At 45.9% G+C, this 19,852-nt stretch overlaps 1 protein-coding gene across 1 annotated transcript in view; it reads left to right on the top strand.

The window, feature by feature from the left end:
- LOC137266382 (uncharacterized) overlaps nt 1-18,870 on the top strand; it is an 83,279-nt gene extending 64,409 nt beyond the window's left edge. The window contains exon 3 of the mRNA XM_067801880.1: nt 18,817-18,870. Within this exon, the coding sequence (XP_067657981.1) occupies nt 18,817-18,846 (30 nt within the window). The 3' untranslated portion in view covers nt 18,847-18,870. The remainder of the gene's footprint in view (nt 1-18,816) is intronic.
- The last annotated feature ends 982 nt before the right edge of the window (nt 18,871-19,852 follow it).

The raw sequence follows: 19,852 nt of genomic DNA, 5'->3' as shown, positions 1-19,852 counted from the left end.
AACATATGAATAGACTGACTTCCCTTATTCAGTATAGCCGTGTCTCAGATCAGCAATTCTTCACAGAGCACTCTCACTTAAACTACTGTATGAGGTATTGCCACTTGGCTTCTTCCATCGTATTGTTGCACAAATCGGCCTCAGCACTAAGACTACTTTAGTGTAAGTAGGTATGGCAGTTACGGTCACCTTGGCGCTAAGACTACTTTAGTGTAAGTACGTATGGCAGTTACGGTCACCTCGGCGCTAACACTACTTTAGTGTAAGTACGTATGGCAGTTACGGTCACCTCGGCGCTAAGACTACCTTAGTGTAAGTAGGTATGGGAGTTACAGTCACCTCGGCGCTAAGACTACCTTAGTGTAAGTAGGTATGGCAGTTACGGTCACCTCGGCGCTAAGACTACCTTAGTGTAAGTAGGTATGGGAGTTACGGTCACCTCGGCGCTAAGACTACCTTAGTGTAAGTATGTATGGAAGTTACGGTCACCTCGGCGCTAACACTACCTTAGTGTAAGTACGTATGGCAGTTATGGTCACCTCGGCGCTAAGACTACCTTAGTGTAAATAGGTATGGCAGTTACGGTCACCTCGGCGCTAAGACTACCTTAGTGTAAGTAGGTATGGCAGTTACGGTCACCTCGGCGCTAAGACTACCTTAGTGTAAGTAGGTATGGCATTTACGGTCACCTGGGCGCTAAGACTACCTTAGTGTAAATAGGTATGGCAGTTACGGTCACCTCGGCGCTAAGACTACCTTAGTGTAAGTAGGTATGGGAGGTACGGTCACCTCAGCGCTAACACTACCTTACTGTAAATAGGTATGGGAGTTACGCTCACCTCAGCGCTAAGACTACCTTAGTGTAAGTAGGTATGGGAGTTACGGTCACCTCGGCGCTAAGACTACCTTACTGTAAATAGGTATGGCAGTTACGGTCACCTCGGCGCTAAGACTACCTTAGTGTAAGTAGGTATGGCAGTTATGGTCACCTCGGCGCTAAGACTACTTTAGTGTAAGTAGGTATGGGAGTTACGCTCACCTCGGCGCTAAAACTACCTTAGTGTAAGTAGGTATGGCAGTTACGGTCACCTCGGCGCTAGGACTACCTTAGTGTAAGTAGGTATGGCAGTTACGGTCACCTCGGCGCTAAGACTACCTTAGTGTAAGTAGGTATGGGAGTTACGGTCACCTCGGCGCTAAGACCACCTTACTGTAAATAGGTATGGCAGTTACGGTCACCTCGGCGCTAAGACTACCTTAGTGTAAGTAGGTATGGCAGTTACGGTCACCTCGGCGCTAAGACTACCTTAGTGTAAGTAGGTATGGCATTTACGGTCACCTGGGCGCTAAGACTACCTTAGTGTAAATAGGTATGGCAGTTACGGTCACCTCGGCGCTAAGACTACCTTAGTGTAAGTAGGTATGGGAGTTACAGTCACCTCGGCGCTAAGACTACCTTACTGTAAATAGGTATGGCAGTTACGGTCACCTCGGCGCTAAGACTACCTTAGTGTAAGTAGGTATGGGAGTTACGGTCACCTCGGCGCTAAGACTACCTTAGTGTAAGTAGGTATGGAAGTTACGGTCACCTCGGCGCTAAGACTACCTTAGTGTAAGTAGGTATGGGAGTTACAGTCACCTCGGCGCTAACACTACCTTAGTGTAAGTAGGTATGGCAGTTACGGTCACCTCGGCGCTAAGACTACCTTAGTGTAAGTAGGTATGGCAGTTACGGTCACCTGGGCGCTAAGACTACCTTAGTGTAAGTAGGTATGGCAGTTACGGTCACCTGGGCGCTAAGACTACCTTAGTGTAAGTAGGTATGGCAGTTACGGTCACCTCGGCGCTAAGACTACCTTAGTGTAAGTAGGTATGGCAGTTACGGTCACCTCGGCGCTAAGAATACCTTAGTGTAAGAAGGTATGGGAGGTACGGTCACCTCAGCGCTAAGACTACCTTAGTGTAAGTAGGTATGGCAGTTACGGTCACCTCGGCGCTAAGACTACCTTAGTGTAAGTAGGTATGGCAGTTATGGTCACCTCGGCGCTAAGAATACCTTAGTGTAAGTAGGTATGGGAGGTACGGTCACCTCAGCGCTAAGACTACCTTAGTGTAAGTAGGTATGGGAGTTACGGTCACCTGGGCGCTAAGACTACCTTAGTGTAAGTAGGTATGGCAGTTACGGTCACCTCGGCGCTAAGACTACCTTAGTGTAAGTAGGTATGGCAGTTACGGTCACCTCGGCGCTAAGACTACCTTAGTGTAAGAAGGTATGGGAGGTACGGTCACCTCAGCGCTAAGACTACCTTAGTGTAAGTAGGTATGGCAGTTACGGTCACCTCGGCGCTAAGACTACCTTAGTGTAAGTAGGTATGGCAGTTACGGTCACCTCGGCGCTAAGAATACCTTAGTGTAAGAAGGTATGGGAGGTACGGTCACCTCAGCGCTAAGACTACCTTAGACTATCTAGGTATGGGGGTTACGGTCACCTCGGCGCTAAGACTACCTTAGTGTAAATAGGTATGGCAGTTACGGTCACCTCGGCGCTAAGACTACCTTAGTGTAAGTAGGTATGGGAGTTACGGTCGCCTCAGCGCTAAGACTACCTTAGTGTAAATAGGTATGGCAGTTACGGTCACCTCGGCGCTAAGACTACCTTAGTGTAAGTACGTATGGCAGTTACGGTCACCTCGGCGCTAAGACTACTTTAGTGTAAGTAGGTATGGTAGTTACGGTCACCTCAGCACTAAGACTACTTTAGTGTAAGTAGGTATGGGGGTTACGGTCACCTCGGCACTAAGACTACCTTAGTGTAAGTAAGTATGGGGGTTACGGTCACCTCGGCGCTAAGACTACCTTAGTGTAAGTAGGTATGACAGTTACGGTCACCTCGGCGCTAAGACTACCTTAGTGTAAGTAGGTATGGCAGTTACGGTCACCTCAGCGCTAAGACTACCTTAGACTATCTAGGTATGGGAGTTACGGTCACCTCGGCGTTAGGACTAACTCAGACTATCTAGGTATGGGAGTTACGGTCACGTCAACGCCAACAGCACCCAGGTCAGTGTGTAGAGTGCCGTGTACAACAGAACCCTGGTCAGTGTGTAGAGTGCCGCGTACAACAGAACCCTGGTCAGTGTGTAGAGTGCCGTGTACAACAGAACCCTGGTCAGTGTGTAGAGTGCCGTGTACAACAGCACCCTGGTCAGTGTGTAGAGTGCCGTGTACAACAGCACCCTGGTCAGTGTGTAGAGTGCCGTGTACAACAGCACCCTGGTCAGTGTGAAGAGTGCCGTGTACAACAGCACCCAGGTCAGTGTGTAGAGCGCCGTGTACAACAGTACCCAGGTCAGTGTGTAGAGTGCCGTGTCTGACACAAACCAAGGAGGGTGGGTTCAAGTCCTGGTTTGACCTCAGTGGGGTTTTTTTCTCATTTGTCAGCACTGTGCCCGTACGTTATGCTTAAATGGTAAAAGTTTAAGAACACCATGTCTTCAGACTTGCCTCTCGTTCCAGCAAGCAAGTCGAACTCACTCGCTCATTCTCTAGGTTCTTTGGAAGCTGGCAAGACAGCCTTCGAAAGGCGATAGTTTCAGAAACAGATACAGCTCATGAAGACACAGAGAGTTGCACAATTAGGATAAGAAAATAAAGTTACCGACTAAGGAATGTTTGTGAGCTGTTGATTACAAAATGGCCGGATGGCTTCAAACGCAAGTCATGGCTTGACGCGCAACAGCTGGTTGATCGCATGTAACAAGACGAGACTTGAGAACACTTACTTCCACACAACCAAGCCGATCTCACCGGGAGATGTAAACACAACCCCGTGAAAACATTAATACCATGCAGACTAAACATGCGATATGGGGGCCTATTGCAGCTGATCTTAAACCTATGTGTTCTAATACATGCAGCCAAGTATGTAAGGATTGTCCTCATAGATATCGGCGTGGGAGTTGGTGGTATTTTCAGTATTAAATTTGTTTGTTGGAATTTTAGATACGATCTGATAGTCATGGCCACGGTGGGAGAATCGGGAGAGATTTGGGGAGTACTGATGTGTGTATGCGTGTTTTAAAGAGTCTTCAAAAGGTATTTTTGATTCACCGTGGTCCTATATCTGGTCTTTAATGGAGGTCGAAAGCAGGGCTGTGGGGTTGAACCTCTTACATCTAACACGTTTCCAGGTACAAATCCTTCAAATCCACGGTTGCCATCACCTTACGTCTTTACTATGGGACAGCCTATAGAGGAACCAGGGCACTATTCCGCTGGGCGGTTATACCAGCGTTTAAATGTTCATCAGATTTTACCGGCAAGTTAAAATTCATCTCAAACCTCCAGATGCGACAATAACCATCTTTTGTTCACTCACTCACTTGGTCATGTGAGACTACGTCATCTTTTCCTGACATTTGTGTAGGTCGTGTCAAATTACACACCTTATCCGAGTAAGGATCCGCTGATCGTAGGAGGGAATCTTTGATATTCCCTGTTTTTGTGCCTTTGCTGGCCTTTTTCATCTGTGTTTCAGTCTGGCCATGGCTTCTATCTTACACAAACAGCTTTCTTACACAGACTAAATAATTATCGCTCACTCCATTTACTAGTCGTTTCAGGCTAGAGAAATGTTTGCGAAAATTAACCGTGGTGAAAACCCCGACTATGCACGTAAACCAGATGCACAGATCCATGTTAATTTACCATTCCTGAAAACAGAACGTCGAAAAACAAATTCTTTTAAAAGGAATTTGAAACGTATGTTGAAAGCTTCCTATGATGTTTCACAAGGCATGTATCGCCATGATGAATGTGCACTTCAGTGTAAAAACACCAGTCCTTACTTGCAAGCAGAGATAAGTGTTGTCAGTGAACTGCATGCCAATGGTTCTTGTAAGTAACGAAATATGAGCACAAAGTAACGCAAGTACCTGCCTAGTGTTTTCTCGGTTGAAACTAAACATGATGAAACGTATAACGACATTCAGATTGTCTTTCGCTATTTATGCTGGGCAACGCTCCCTACATCGCTTCAGAACTTTTCGCTATTAGTTTTATATGACGCCTGTAATGTTCAAACGGGCAGTGATAAAAATGTCTTAACGTCAACCAGTGTAGTTCAGGTACAGTCACACACGAACTCCGCCAGTACTGCCTGCTGTTGATGTTTTGTGACACCTGTAATGTGTAAACGTCGATCGCTGTACTAGGGGTATAGTCACACACGAACTCCGCCAGTACTGCCTGCTGTTGATGTTTTGTGACACCTGTAATGTGTAAACGTCGATCGGTGTACTAGGGGTATAGTCACACACGAACTCCGCCAGTACTGCCTGCTGTTGATGTTTTGTGACACCTGTAATGTGTAAACGTCGATCGCTGTACTAGGGGTATAGTCACACACGAACTCCGCCAGTACTGCTTGCTGTTGATGTTTTGTGACACCTGTAATGTGTAAACGTCGATCGGTGTACTAGGGTTATAGTCACACACGAACTCCGCCAGTACTGCCTGCTGTTGATGTTTTGTGACACCTGTAATGTGTAAACGTCGATCGGTGTACTAGGGGTATAGTCACACACGAACTCCGCCAGTACTGCTTGCTGTTGGTGTTTTGTGACACCCGTAATGTGTAAACGTCGATCGATGTACTAGGGTTATAGTCACACACGAACTGAACCAGTACTGCCTGCTGTTGATGTTTTTTGACACCTGTAATGTGTAAACGTCGATCGATGTACTAGGGGTATAGTCACACACGAACTCCGCCAGTACTGCCTGCTGTTGATGTTTTGTGATACCCGTAATGTGTAAACGTCGATCGGTGTACTAGGGGTATAGTCACACACGAACTCCGCCAGTACTGCCTGATGTCGGTGCTTTCTGATGCCTGTAATGTGTAAACGTCGATCGGTGTACTAGGGTTATAGTCACACTCGAACTCCGCCAGTACTGCCTGCTGTTGATGTTTTGTGACACCTGTAATGTGTAAACGTCGATCGGTGTACTAGGGGTATAGTCACACACGAACTCCGCCAGTACTGCCTGCTGTTGATGTTTTGTGACACCTGTAATGTGTAAACGTCGATCGCTGTACTAGGGGTATAGTCACACACGAACTCCGCCAGTACTGCCTGCTGTTGATGTTTTGTGACACCTGTAATGTGTAAACGTCGATCGGTGTACTAGGGGTATAGTCACACACGAACTCCGCCAGTACTGCCTGCTGTTGATGTTTTGTGACACCTGTAATGTGTAAACGTCGATCGATGTACTAGGGGTATAGTCACACACGAACTCCGCCAGTACTGCTTGCTGTTGATGTTTTGTGACACCTGTAATGTGTAAACGTCGATCGGTGTACTAGGGTTATAGTCACACACGAACTCCGCCAGTACTGCCTGCTGTTGATGTTTTGTGACACCTGTAATGTGTAAACGTCGATCGGTGTACTAGGGGTATAGTCACACACGAACTCCGCCAGTACTGCTTGCTGTTGGTGTTTTGTGACACCCGTAATGTGTAAACGTCGATCGATGTACTAGGGTTATAGTCACACACGAACTGAACCAGTACTGCCTGCTGTTGATGTTTTGTGACACCTGTAATGTGTAAACGTCGATCGATGTACTAGGGGTATAGTCACACACGAACTCCGCCAGTACTGCCTGCTGTTGATGTTTTGTGATACCCGTAATGTGTAAACGTCGATCGGTGTACTAGGGGTATAGTCACACACGAACTCCGCCAGTACTGCCTGATGTCGGTGCTTTCTGATGCCTGTAATGTGTAAACGTCGATCGGTGTACTAGGGTTATAGTCACACTCGAACTCCGCCAGTACTGCCTGCTGTTGATGTTTTGTGACACCTGTAATGTGTAAACGTCGATCGGTGTACTAGGGGTATAGTCACACACGAACTCCGCCAGTACTGCCTGCTGTTGATGTTTTGTGATACCCGTAATGTGTAAACGTCGATCGCTGTACTAGGGGTATAGTCACACACGAACTCCGCCAGTACTGCCTGCTGTTGATGTTTTGTGATACCCGTAATGTGTAAACGTCGATCGGTGTACTAGGGGTATAGTCACACACGAACTCCGCCAGTACTGCCTGCTGTTGATGTTTTGTGATACCCGTAATGTGTAAACGTCGATCGGTGTACTAGGGGTATAGTCACACACGAACTCCGCCAGTACTGCCTGCTGTTGATGTTTTGTGACACCTGTAATGTGTAAACGTCGATCGCTGTACTAGGGGTATAGTCACACACGAACTCCGCCAGTACTGCCTGCTGTTGATGTTTTGTGACACCTGTAATGTGTAAACGTCGATCGGTGTACTAGGGGTATAGTCACACACGAACTCCGCCAGTACTGCCTGCTGTTGATGTTTTGTGACACCTGTAATGTGTAAACGTCGATCGCTGTACTAGGGGTATAGTCACACACGAACTCCGCCAGTACTGCTTGCTGTTGATGTTTTGTGACACCTGTAATGTGTAAACGTCGATCGGTGTACTAGGGGTTATAGTCACACACGAACTCCGCCAGTACTGCCTGCTGTTGATGTTTTGTGACACCTGTAATGTGTAAACGTCGATCGGTGTACTAGGGGTATAGTCACACACGAACTCCGCCAGTACTGCTTGCTGTTGGTGTTTTGTGACACCCGTAATGTGTAAACGTCGATCGATGTACTAGGGTTATAGTCACACACGAACTGAACCAGTACTGCCTGCTGTTGATGTTTTGTGACACCTGTAATGTGTAAACGTCGATCGATGTACTAGGGGTATAGTCACACACGAACTCCGCCAGTACTGCCTGCTGTTGATGTTTTGTGATACCCGTAATGTGTAAACGTCGATCGGTGTACTAGGGGTATAGTCACACACGAACTCCGCCAGTACTGCCTGATGTCGGTGCTTTCTGATGCCTGTAATGTGTAAACGTCGATCGGTGTACTAGGGTTATAGTCACACTCGAACTCCGCCAGTACTGCCTGCTGTTGATGTTTTGTGACACCTGTAATGTGTAAACGTCGATCGGTGTACTGGGGGTATAGTCACACACGAACTCCGCCAGTACTGCCTGCTGTTGATGTTTTCTGATACCCGTAATGTGTAAACGTCGATCGCTGTACTAGGGGTATAGTCACACACGAACTCCGCCAGTACTGCCTGCTGTTGATGTTTTGTGATACCCGTAATGTGTAAACGTCGATCGCTGTACTAGGGGTATAGTCACACACGAACTCCGCCAGTACTGCCTGCTGTTGATGTTTTGTGATACCCGTAATGTGTAAACGTCGATCGGTGTACTAGGGGTATAGTCACACACGAACTCCGCCAGTACTGCCTGCTGTTGATGTTTTGTGATACCCGTAATGTGTAAACGTCGATCGGTGTACTAGGGGTATAGTCACACACGAACTCCGCCAGTACTGCCTGATGTCGGTGCTTTCTGATGCCTGTAATGTGTAAACGTCGATCGGTGTACTAGGGGTATAGTCACACACGAACTCCGCCAGTACTGCCTGCTGTTGATGTTTTGTGATACCCGTAATGTGTAAACGTCGATCGCTGTACTAGGGGTATAGTCACACACGAACTCCGCCAGTACTGCCTGATGTCGGTGCTTGCTGATCCCTGTAATGTGTAAACGTCGATCGGTGTACTAGGGTTATAGTCACACACGAACTCCGCCAGTACTGCCTGCTGTTGATGTTTTGTGACACCTGTAATGTGTAAACGTCGATCGGTGTACTAGGGGTATAGTCACACACGAACTCCGCCAGTACTGCCTGCTGTTGATGTTTTGTGATACCCGTAATGTGTAAACGTCGATCGGTGTACTAGGGGTATAGTCACACACGAACTCCGCCAGTACTGCCTGCTGTTGATGTTTTGTGATACCCGTAATGTGTAAACGTCGATCGGTGTACTAGGGGTATAGTCACACACGAACTCCGCCAGTACTGCCTGCTGTTGATGTTTTGTGATACCCGTAATGTGTAAACGTCGATCGGTGTACTAGGGGTATAGTCACACACGAACTCCGCCAGTACTGCCTGCTGTTGATGTTTTGTGACACCTGTAATGTGTAAACGTCGATCGCTGTACTAGGGGTATAGTCACACACGAACTCCGCCAGTACTGCTTGCTGTTGATGTTTTGTGACACCTGTAATGTGTAAACGTCGATCGGTGTACTAGGGTTATAGTCACACACGAACTCCGCCAGTACTGCCTGCTGTTGATGTTTTGTGACACCTGTAATGTGTAAACGTCGATCGGTGTACTAGGGGTATAGTCACACACGAACTCCGCCAGTACTGCTTGCTGTTGGTGTTTTGTGACACCCGTAATGTGTAAACGTCGATCGATGTACTAGGGTTATAGTCACACACGAACTGAACCAGTACTGCCTGCTGTTGATGTTTTGTGACACCTGTAATGTGTAAACGTCGATCGATGTACTAGGGGTATAGTCACACACGAACTCCGCCAGTACTGCCTGCTGTTGATGTTTTGTGATACCCGTAATGTGTAAACGTCGATCGGTGTACTAGGGGTATAGTCACACACGAACTCCGCCAGTACTGCCTGATGTCGGTGCTTTCTGATGCCTGTAATGTGTAAACGTCGATCGGTGTACTAGGGTTATAGTCACACTCGAACTCCGCCAGTACTGCCTGCTGTTGATGTTTTGTGACACCTGTAATGTGTAAACGTCGATCGGTGTACTAGGGGTATAGTCACACACGAACTCCGCCAGTACTGCCTGCTGTTGATGTTTTGTGACACCTGTAATGTGTAAACGTCGATCGCTGTACTAGGGGTATAGTCACACACGAACTCCGCCAGTACTGCCTGCTGTTGATGTTTTGTGACACCTGTAATGTGTAAACGTCGATCGGTGTACTAGGGGTATAGTCACACACGAACTCCGCCAGTACTGCCTGCTGTTGATGTTTTGTGACACCTGTAATGTGTAAACGTCGATCGCTGTACTAGGGGTATAGTCACACACGAACTCCGCCAGTACTGCTTGCTGTTGATGTTTTGTGACACCTGTAATGTGTAAACGTCGATCGGTGTACTAGGGTTATAGTCACACACGAACTCCGCCAGTACTGCCTGCTGTTGATGTTTTGTGACACCTGTAATGTGTAAACGTCGATCGGTGTACTAGGGGTATAGTCACACACGAACTCCGCCAGTACTGCTTGCTGTTGGTGCTTTGTGACACCCGTAATGTGTAAACGTCGATCGATGTACTAGGGTTATAGTCACACACGAACTGAACCAGTAGTGCCTGCTGTTGATGTTTTGTGACACCTGTAATGTGTAAACGTCGATCGATGTACTAGGGGTATAGTCACACACGAACTCCGCCAGTACTGCCTGCTGTTGATGTTTTGTGATACCCATAATGTGTAAACGTCGATCGGTGTACTAGGGGTATAGTCACACACGAACTCCGCCAGTACTGCCTGATGTCGGTGCTTTCTGATGCCTGTAATGTGTAAACGTCGATCGGTGTACTAGGGTTATAGTCACACTCGAACTCCGCCAGTACTGCCTGCTGTTGATGTTTTGTGACACCTGTAATGTGTAAACGTCGATCGGTGTACTAGGGGTATAGTCACACACGAACTCCGCCAGTACTGCCTGCTGTTGATGTTTTGTGATACCCGTAATGTGTAAACGTCGATCGCTGTACTAGGGGTATAGTCACACACGAACTCCGCCAGTACTGCCTGCTGTTGATGTTTTGTGATACCCGTAATGTGTAAACGTCGATCGCTGTACTAGGGGTATAGTCACACACGAACTCCGCCAGTACTGCCTGCTGTTGATGTTTTGTGATACCCGTAATGTGTAAACGTCGATCGGTGTACTAGGGGTATAGTCACACACGAACTCCGCCAGTACTGCCTGCTGTTGATGTTTTGTGACACCTGTAATGTGTAAACGTCGATCGCTGTACTACGGGTATAGTCACACACGAACTCCGCCAGTACTGCCTGCTGTTGATGTTTTGTGACACCTGTAATGTGTAAACGTCGATCGGTGTACTAGGGGTATAGTCACACACGAACTCCGCCAGTACTGCCTGCTGTTGATGTTTTGTGACACCTGTAATGTGTAAACGTCGATCGCTGTACTAGGGGTATAGTCACACACGAACTCCGCCAGTACTGCTTGCTGTTGATGTTTTGTGACACCTGTAATGTGTAAACGTCGATCGGTGTACTAGGGGTTATAGTCACACACGAACTCCGCCAGTACTGCCTGCTGTTGATGTTTTGTGACACCTGTAATGTGTAAACGTCGATCGGTGTACTAGGGGTATAGTCACACACGAACTCCGCCAGTACTGCTTGCTGTTGGTGTTTTGTGACACCCGTAATGTGTAAACGTCGATCGATGTACTAGGGTTATAGTCACACACGAACTGAACCAGTACTGCCTGCTGTTGATGTTTTGTGACACCTGTAATGTGTAAACGTCGATCGATGTACTAGGGGTATAGTCACACACGAACTCCGCCAGTACTGCCTGCTGTTGATGTTTTGTGATACCCGTAATGTGTAAACGTCGATCGGTGTACTAGGGGTATAGTCACACACGAACTCCGCCAGTACTGCCTGATGTCGGTGCTTTCTGATGCCTGTAATGTGTAAACGTCGATCGGTGTACTAGGGTTATAGTCACACTCGAACTCCGCCAGTACTGCCTGCTGTTGATGTTTTGTGACACCTGTAATGTGTAAACGTCGATCGGTGTACTGGGGGTATAGTCACACACGAACTCCGCCAGTACTGCCTGCTGTTGATGTTTTGTGATACCCGTAATGTGTAAACGTCGATCGCTGTACTAGGGGTATAGTCACACACGAACTCCGCCAGTACTGCCTGCTGTTGATGTTTTGTGATACCCGTAATGTGTAAACGTCGATCGCTGTACTAGGGGTATAGTCACACACGAACTCCGCCAGTACTGCCTGCTGTTGATGTTTTGTGATACCCGTAATGTGTAAACGTCGATCGGTGTACTAGGGGTATAGTCACACACGAACTCCGCCAGTACTGCCTGCTGTTGATGTTTTGTGATACCCGTAATGTGTAAACGTCGATCGGTGTACTAGGGGTATAGTCACACACGAACTCCGCCAGTACTGCCTGCTGTTGATGTTTTGTGATACCCGTAATGTGTAAACGTCGATCGGTGTACTAGGGGTATAGTCACACACGAACTCCGCCAGTACTGCCTGATGTCGGTGCTTTCTGATGCCTGTAATGTGTAAACGTCGATCGGTGTACTAGGGGTATAGTCACACACGAACTCCGCCAGTACTGCCTGCTGTTGATGTTTTGTGATACCCGTAATGTGTAAACGTCGATCGCTGTACTAGGGGTATAGTCACACACGAACTCCGCCAGTACTGCCTGATGTCGGTGCTTGCTGATGCCTGTAATGTGTAAACGTCGATCGGTGTACTAGGGTTATAGTCACACACGAACTCCGCCAGTACTGCCTGCTGTTGATGTTTTGTGACACCTGTAATGTGTAAACGTCGATCGGTGTACTAGGGGTATAGTCACACACGAACTCCGCCAGTACTGCCTGCTGTTGATGTTTTGTGATACCCGTAATGTGTAAACGTCGATCGGTGTACTAGGGGTATAGTCACACACGAACTCCGCCAGTACTGCCTGCTGTTGATGTTTTGTGATACCCGTAATGTGTAAACGTCGATCGGTGTACTAGGGGTATAGTCACACACGAACTCCGCCAGTACTGCCTGCTGTTGATGTTTTGTGATACCCGTAATGTGTAAACGTCGATCGGTGTACTAGGGGTATAGTCACACACGAACTCCGCCAGTACTGCCTGCTGTTGATGTTTTGTGATACCCGTAATGTGTAAACGTCGATCGGTGTACTAGGGGTATAGTCACACACGAACTCCGCCAGTACTGCCTGCTGTTGATGTTTTGTGATACCCGTAATGTGTAAACGTCGATCGGTGTACTAGGGGTATAGTCACACACGAACTCCGCCAGTACTGCCTGCTGTTGATGTTTTGTGATACCCGTAATGTGTAAACGTCGATCGGTGTACTAGGGGTATAGTCACACACGAACTCCGCCAGTACTGCCTGCTGTTGATGTTTTGTGATACCCGTAATGTGTAAACGTCGATCGCTGTACTAGGGTTATAGTCACACACGAACTCCGCCAGTACTGCCTGCTGTTGATGTTTTGTGATACCCGTAATGTGTAGACGTCGATCGGTGTACTAGGGGTATAGTCACACACGAACTCCGCCAGTACTGCCTGCTGTTGATGTTTTGTGATACCCGTAATGTGTAAACGTCGATCGGTGTACTAGGGGTATAGTCACACACGAACTCCGCCAGTACTGCCTGCTGTTGATGTTTTGTGATACCCGTAATGTGTAAACGTCGATCGGTGTACTAGGGGTATAGTCACACACGAACTCCGCCAGTACTGCCTGCTGTTGATGTTTTGTGATACCCGTAATGTGTAAACGTCGATCGGTGTACTAGGGGTATAGTCACACACGAACTCCGCCAGTACTGCCTGCTGTTGATGTTTTGTGATACCCGTAATGTGTAAATGTTCATGTATTTGTTTGTGTTAATACAGCTGCAACAGAAGTCATGATCCAGCGCAAGCATAACCAGACGAATTGTCAAACATCTGATATGGACTTACGTATTCAAATAACCGTCACAAATAAGGCCGTCATGGAAATCAGTTAGAATCTTGACTTCAATAACTAGGGGACTCCCGGATACCGTGATGTTGCCTTCATTAATCATTGGACTCCAGGACACCGTAGTATTGTTTTTTTCTAACTAGGTGTCAGGGATTCCAGGACACCGTAGTATTGTTTTTTTCTAACTAGGTGTCAGGGACTCCAGGACACCGTAGTCTTGGCTTTATTAACTAAGTCTTAGGTACTCCAGCACAACGTGGTATCGGCTTTACTAGCCAGGTGTTGAGTATTCCTGGATACCGTGTACTTGCTGTCATAACTGGACTAGGTGCCTTCTTGCGCAGACGGACGGGGTAATTGCTAGAATGTTTCCGACAAAGGTTTTAACAGACATACTGGCAAGTGATGAGCACCTATATGGAATATTCAGCCACTAAGATGACACGGTGGCCTCTCACGCTCGTCAAAGAATGTTGTAGACATCGCACGGCTCCGGGTTTTCTTCACAGATGGAGGTGACTTGTGTTGAAAGTTACGAAACTGTTGAAATTAACAATCTTACTCCTGGTAGAAGTTGACTTGTGATTGATATATGCGAAGGCTTCACAAAAAGCTTCAATCAATGATCACGTTAGGCATTAGAAAGGGGTTAGTTAGACAACATACTTGACACGACCACGCCATAGATGCCAGAACAAACTCTTGCCGTCATCTGTTAACTTACAATGACACATGTGAATCGATTTGTGCCGAATCCCGTTCTGTGTATTCTGCTGTGTATTCTGCCTCAGAACAGACTGCAGTAATAAACGTCTTGCTTCTAATTAACCGAAAAACCAGTTTCTCTGAAATCATTTTAAACTAAGAAAAGGCGTGATTCATATCTCAAACAGCGCGCCACAGAGAAGCGTATTTATGCCCGTTGATGCCCTTTGAAACTCACTTGAATATATTGATTGAATAATTCTGAACATCAAGGGATGTTTTGCTCATTTGTTTGATTATAACACCAACCCAGACCGAGTAATTTAGTCGTGACCTGTTTTGAAAACACCACGCTTTGTAGCTGATTCGCAATGGCACAGATTGACTGATAATAAAAGAGCTTTAAAACACTTGATTCACTTAAGCAAACCAACACTCCAGGGAACGAAAGCAGCGTTCCGACTACACAGGGAAAGACTTAAACCAGCCCCATCTGTTGATGTCGAAGAAAGACGATTTCATCTCATTCAAAACTGTCATGAAATAAATTTGTTTTGTTGATATGGTCCCCATGGATTGGATGAATTTGAAGCACAATCGTCTGGAATACATAACTCGAGTAAAGATTAGACAAATCAACAGATTTTAATTTGATACGCCCTATTAGGAAAGGGGAGACACGTCCGAAAGGAAAGTAATTCTATGGCTAACCCGGCTCAAAGAATCTGATTCAGTCCTCTTGTCTCTGAGGGCGTTGGTGTTCGCCCGATTCGGCGCTTTAATCTACAGGCGTTGAGGCTCTTAGTTCTCTTGGGCGTTGTCGTTTAGGGTACTGTCTAACATATTCAGCTGACATTGAGCTGCTTCGAGACACGTATGCATAACAATGTTATAAAACTAATATTTTTCCCCACAAAATGTTTTCTTTGTGTTTCCCCCTGAGTTTTACATGGGATACCAACCAATAGCTTAATGCAAGGCTTCTCTGCAGAAACACGGCTTCGCGTGTAATCAGATGCAGCGCACTTCGCTGTGCGGAGTTGTGTCCCTTACTGAACGCCACGAGAAGACTAGGGTCATATCAGGCGCAATATGAATGAGTCGCGTCACAGTTCGTCATGATCTTTGTCCTTCGTCTGCGAGCACATTACCCATATACAGAGTTTCTAATAAAACACCCGTTCAGTAGTACTGGCCTAGTACCTCCCCAGTAATACTAATCAAACACCCCAACAAAAGCAATAATCGTACACCCTCACAACAGTACTGATACTAATACTAATTAACAACACCATAAAAACCATTTCTCCAAACATGTGTCATGCACCCTTCTGACTACTGTCAAGTTGAGAGTTCAGAAAGAATGCAGAGTAACGGTGCAGTCTGTGGAAAAGAAAACCACTGTCTCAAACAAAAAAGACATCACAAAATTCCCATCTTTGGTAGGCAATGACGACATCTACTGTAATCGAAGTCACTATGACGACATTAACTGGACGTATGCTACAGAATAGTTAAAGTTAACACCATGCCTGTGTGCGTATCTACATAAGGCATCGATCGTTGGTTCTACACGTCAGCGCTTAATTGAACAGATAACAAACGTAGACACTCTCCACCTCGAGAAGATCGCCAAGGAGACCTTTGTCACTTTTATCAGGAGCCGTTTAGTTAAACGACCTCTTACAAAAAGACGTAGAGAGTTCCCAGGTCTCATATTTAATTGATTCTCCAGCCCCTGGAGTGAGTGTGGCCATGTTTAGGATAATCTGTATGTGTTAGACTGGTCGGGATTAATGTGGTAGTCACATGTAGACAAGGTGAGCGCGTCTAATATGTTATCTGTCTACGATCATTGCTGCCCTGCGCCATGGGAAACTTTTGTCAAAGTTAAATCTTAAAGAGAAATGCCATGGTCCTCGGAACTCCTGGCCGTTTGTTGTGAAGTGAGTGGTTTACTGTCCATGCATGGTTATGTCCCTAAGCCACCAGATCCGTAGGTTCTGATCCAGGTTTTGTATTATCATTCGAACACGTGTGGACAAAGGTTTGGTGAGAAGAAGAAGGTGATATCACTAGATATACAGAGTAGCTTCGTCTTCAGGGTTCAAGACCAGTTATGATTTTTGGGTGGTATTTTCTGAGTGGGAAACACCCGAACTATGCAATGTTGGGCCTATCATTACTTTCATATCGGAAATACTAATTAGAACGGTTATGCTGTCTCTCGAAGACAGGGAATTGCAGTTCAACAATTGTGTTTATTTAATCACACGTTTTTTCAAGGTGTGCAGGACGACTAGCTCGCTAAAGTAAACACGCTCTATCATATAGATATGGCACACCTCCATATGTTGACAGTGTTTACTGGTCACTACCGATACTGTTCAAAGCGGCGTTAAAACAAACCCATTCACTCACTTAAACTTCATCTGCAAACATTTATCCACTGACAGTGCTTGCGAGTAACTCGTTAAGTAGGTCATCTCCGTTCTGTGTGACATTTTGTCTGAGCGTCTTTTAAACCTTCCGACAACGCCTCTTTGTATCATCACATTCTGTCATCCACGGTGTAAAAGTGATTTTCGTAATCAACCGTAATTTGCTTGACTGCTACAGTTGCTGAAATATTAATGGATTTCATCCCGAGAGCATCTCGCGTCCTGATCAAGACTCCGAGAAACAATTAGAAAGTTTGGACCGAAATGAGAGAATCGAAGACGGAAACTGATGAATGATGACATAGTTCCACTTGGACCAATATCAACAGCGCTTTATTGACGATTAAGACAATATCGTTGAGATGGACGCGTTAAGAGAACGGCAGACCAGAGGTTGCTTTGTTCTCGGGGGAAACAAGGAAGTTCCAGGAGCTCCATTAGTAGTGAATCTTATCACTTTCTGTTTTAATTGGCCTCCTCAGTAATGAAGCATCCTTTGATCCTGTTATCGACAAGAAGCATGATATCATGTTTATTAATTAAATAGTAATCATCATAACATATATATTACGCAGGAATGAATCAGAATTCATAATGTCATCAATTGTAGCATTAGTTTCTTAATGATAGGCATCATGGCGATACACTATCATTACGCTTACTGATTTTGAGCGTTTAACTTTTTGGAAACGATTTATATCAATATAGATTTTTGTCCAAAGTATGCATGGCTGGATTCGTTCCATTAGAGTGCCACAGCGAGTCAGTCACAGCCGCTAATCAGCATTGTAATATTGGTAATGAAGCTCAGTGTCTCTTGTGTTCCATTACGGTGAGTATCTGATACAGAGAGTAAATATTAATAACTATACAAGCGATTGGCTGATCCCAGGGAACAGAAGGAAAGTAACCAACACTAATTGGCTTCATAGTGTGTCCAGACCTTAAGCGAGGCCATGTTTAAACATTCATGTCTGCCATGAAGAGACTTCTTTCTCACCAACCCTGCGGCGACCTGCCCCTCAGTAACCTTCCATAGACAGGATAGTTTCAGTGTTTTCACCCTTTATTTGGGGGAAAGAATCATCTCAGTGATTTGACACATGGTCAATGGCTGGTTTTAGTAATTCATTACGGCGCAGCCTTGTCAGTATTTCTTTGCCGTCGTCTTTGTTAGCCTTCAGCGTAGTCCACTGAATACTTAATGGTCAGCCGGTTGTGAGTGGACACACGTGGTCAATGTATGATACAGAAGTGGATGTAGCGGACAGAGTCGGTCCCCAGATCCCTATGTCTCTCAGGTCCCTGTGTCTCTCAGGATAGGAGCTCACAGAAGTACTGCCCTTGTTTTCCAGGGACCATCAGTCCCACAGAAACAAAACAAAGATTCGCCCCACCAATGACCGGCCACATGTGGAGTATCTTAATCAGTGTGGTTTCTGATCTGATATCAGCATTTTAACCTGTTCCTTTAGAGCAGCATTTGTAATCATTGCCACTAGATCTTACTTCTGTGGTGAACATCTTACTAAAGTAACACAGATTGCCGCAGTATTTCGGGAAGCATTCCACTGGCATCCATCGTGTGTGCTCGTAAACACTCGTGTCATTCCGGAACAAGCAGAATCATGTCACGGAAAGGTCGAGTAGTGATAAATGTAATATGTAAAGTATACTGTACTTTTACCCACTTCATGTTTGGTTGTATTGCATGTACGAGTATGCATCACGACGGTGTACGATATGCGTGCATGAGCTTATTGTGAATGTGTTGCTAGCGTCCTGATGTACTGATATGTCTTGTTGGTGGTGAGTACCGTTACAAAGCAGGGGTAACTACATTGACTATTCATTGACTACAGCTTTCTAACATTGACATTAAACATACTCACAAATTGTAACCTTGCTATTTTCAGAATGGCCAGAGTGGGGAGAAGCAGCAATGACTAACCCAGGGCTGAACCGTTCGACCAAGTCACTTACTAAGGAAGGCCAAACTGTCTGATGGCTGTGTAACCTTTCCCAGACAACTGAATCATATCTGTGGTGTGTCTTTCTTTGTGTAATGTGTCCAAGACGTGGAATAGCCAACATATTGCAGCTGACATTACCGTTTCTGGTCAAAATACTGACTCTGTTTGATAAATGGCGTGTGTGTGGTCAATGCACCTTGTTGCACGTGGCCATGTTGAAGTTGCGACAACTACAAGTCTGGGGTGATGTTCTCGGACACTAAACCGCGGACACAACGTCGTCATCGTGGGTGACATGAACGCTTGCTAAGCAGTTGAATGGCAAGACGGTCTTCTAGGGCAGGCTGCTTCAACGAAGTAGTGTCACCCATGGCGAGTTCCGTCGCCACTCGGTATCGTGTCTATGACGTCATAGACGTACACAGATTGTTTCGCTGCTGTAATGTCGTCAGTTCCAAGGGATAACTACGACCTAACTATACTTATGAAATCAAATAATGGAACATAACAGAGCGGTGTATTATGAAAAATGATTGCTTGTGGCACTACAGCGTTTACCAGTTAACCCGAGGAGACTGTGGTATATCTGAAATCACTTCATTTCCTGGCATAAACCAGGGATGGCATCATAATGAGTTCCTCTGTACATGTTCTCTTATTATATTCCATGAGTATACTTGTGTACGTCACCGTGTGTCCCATCTCCTGTTTCAACCATTCACACTTTGAAACAAACATGCTCCACTTATCTGTTTGACTTGTCACATATCAGTTGCAGATTCTAAGGGAGCAGTACCCGATTAGCGTAATGGCGCTATTTTAGAATCTTTATACCGACTTTGAGTCATTTTCGTCTGGGCCGATCCCAAGTTCCTAGACAATTGTAAATTCACCTGGTTGAATCGCTAAGAATATAATGTACAATAGCGACAGCAGAAACTCTAGAGCAATGCATTTACTTGTTTCGATGGTGTTTACT

Source organism: Haliotis asinina, chromosome 15, assembly GCF_037392515.1.
Source record: "Haliotis asinina isolate JCU_RB_2024 chromosome 15, JCU_Hal_asi_v2, whole genome shotgun sequence".
NCBI classification, from domain to species: Eukaryota; Metazoa; Mollusca; class Gastropoda; order Lepetellida; family Haliotidae; genus Haliotis; species Haliotis asinina.
The sequence above is the reverse complement of the archived record's forward strand: the minus strand, read 5'-3'. Positions and strand labels throughout refer to the sequence as shown.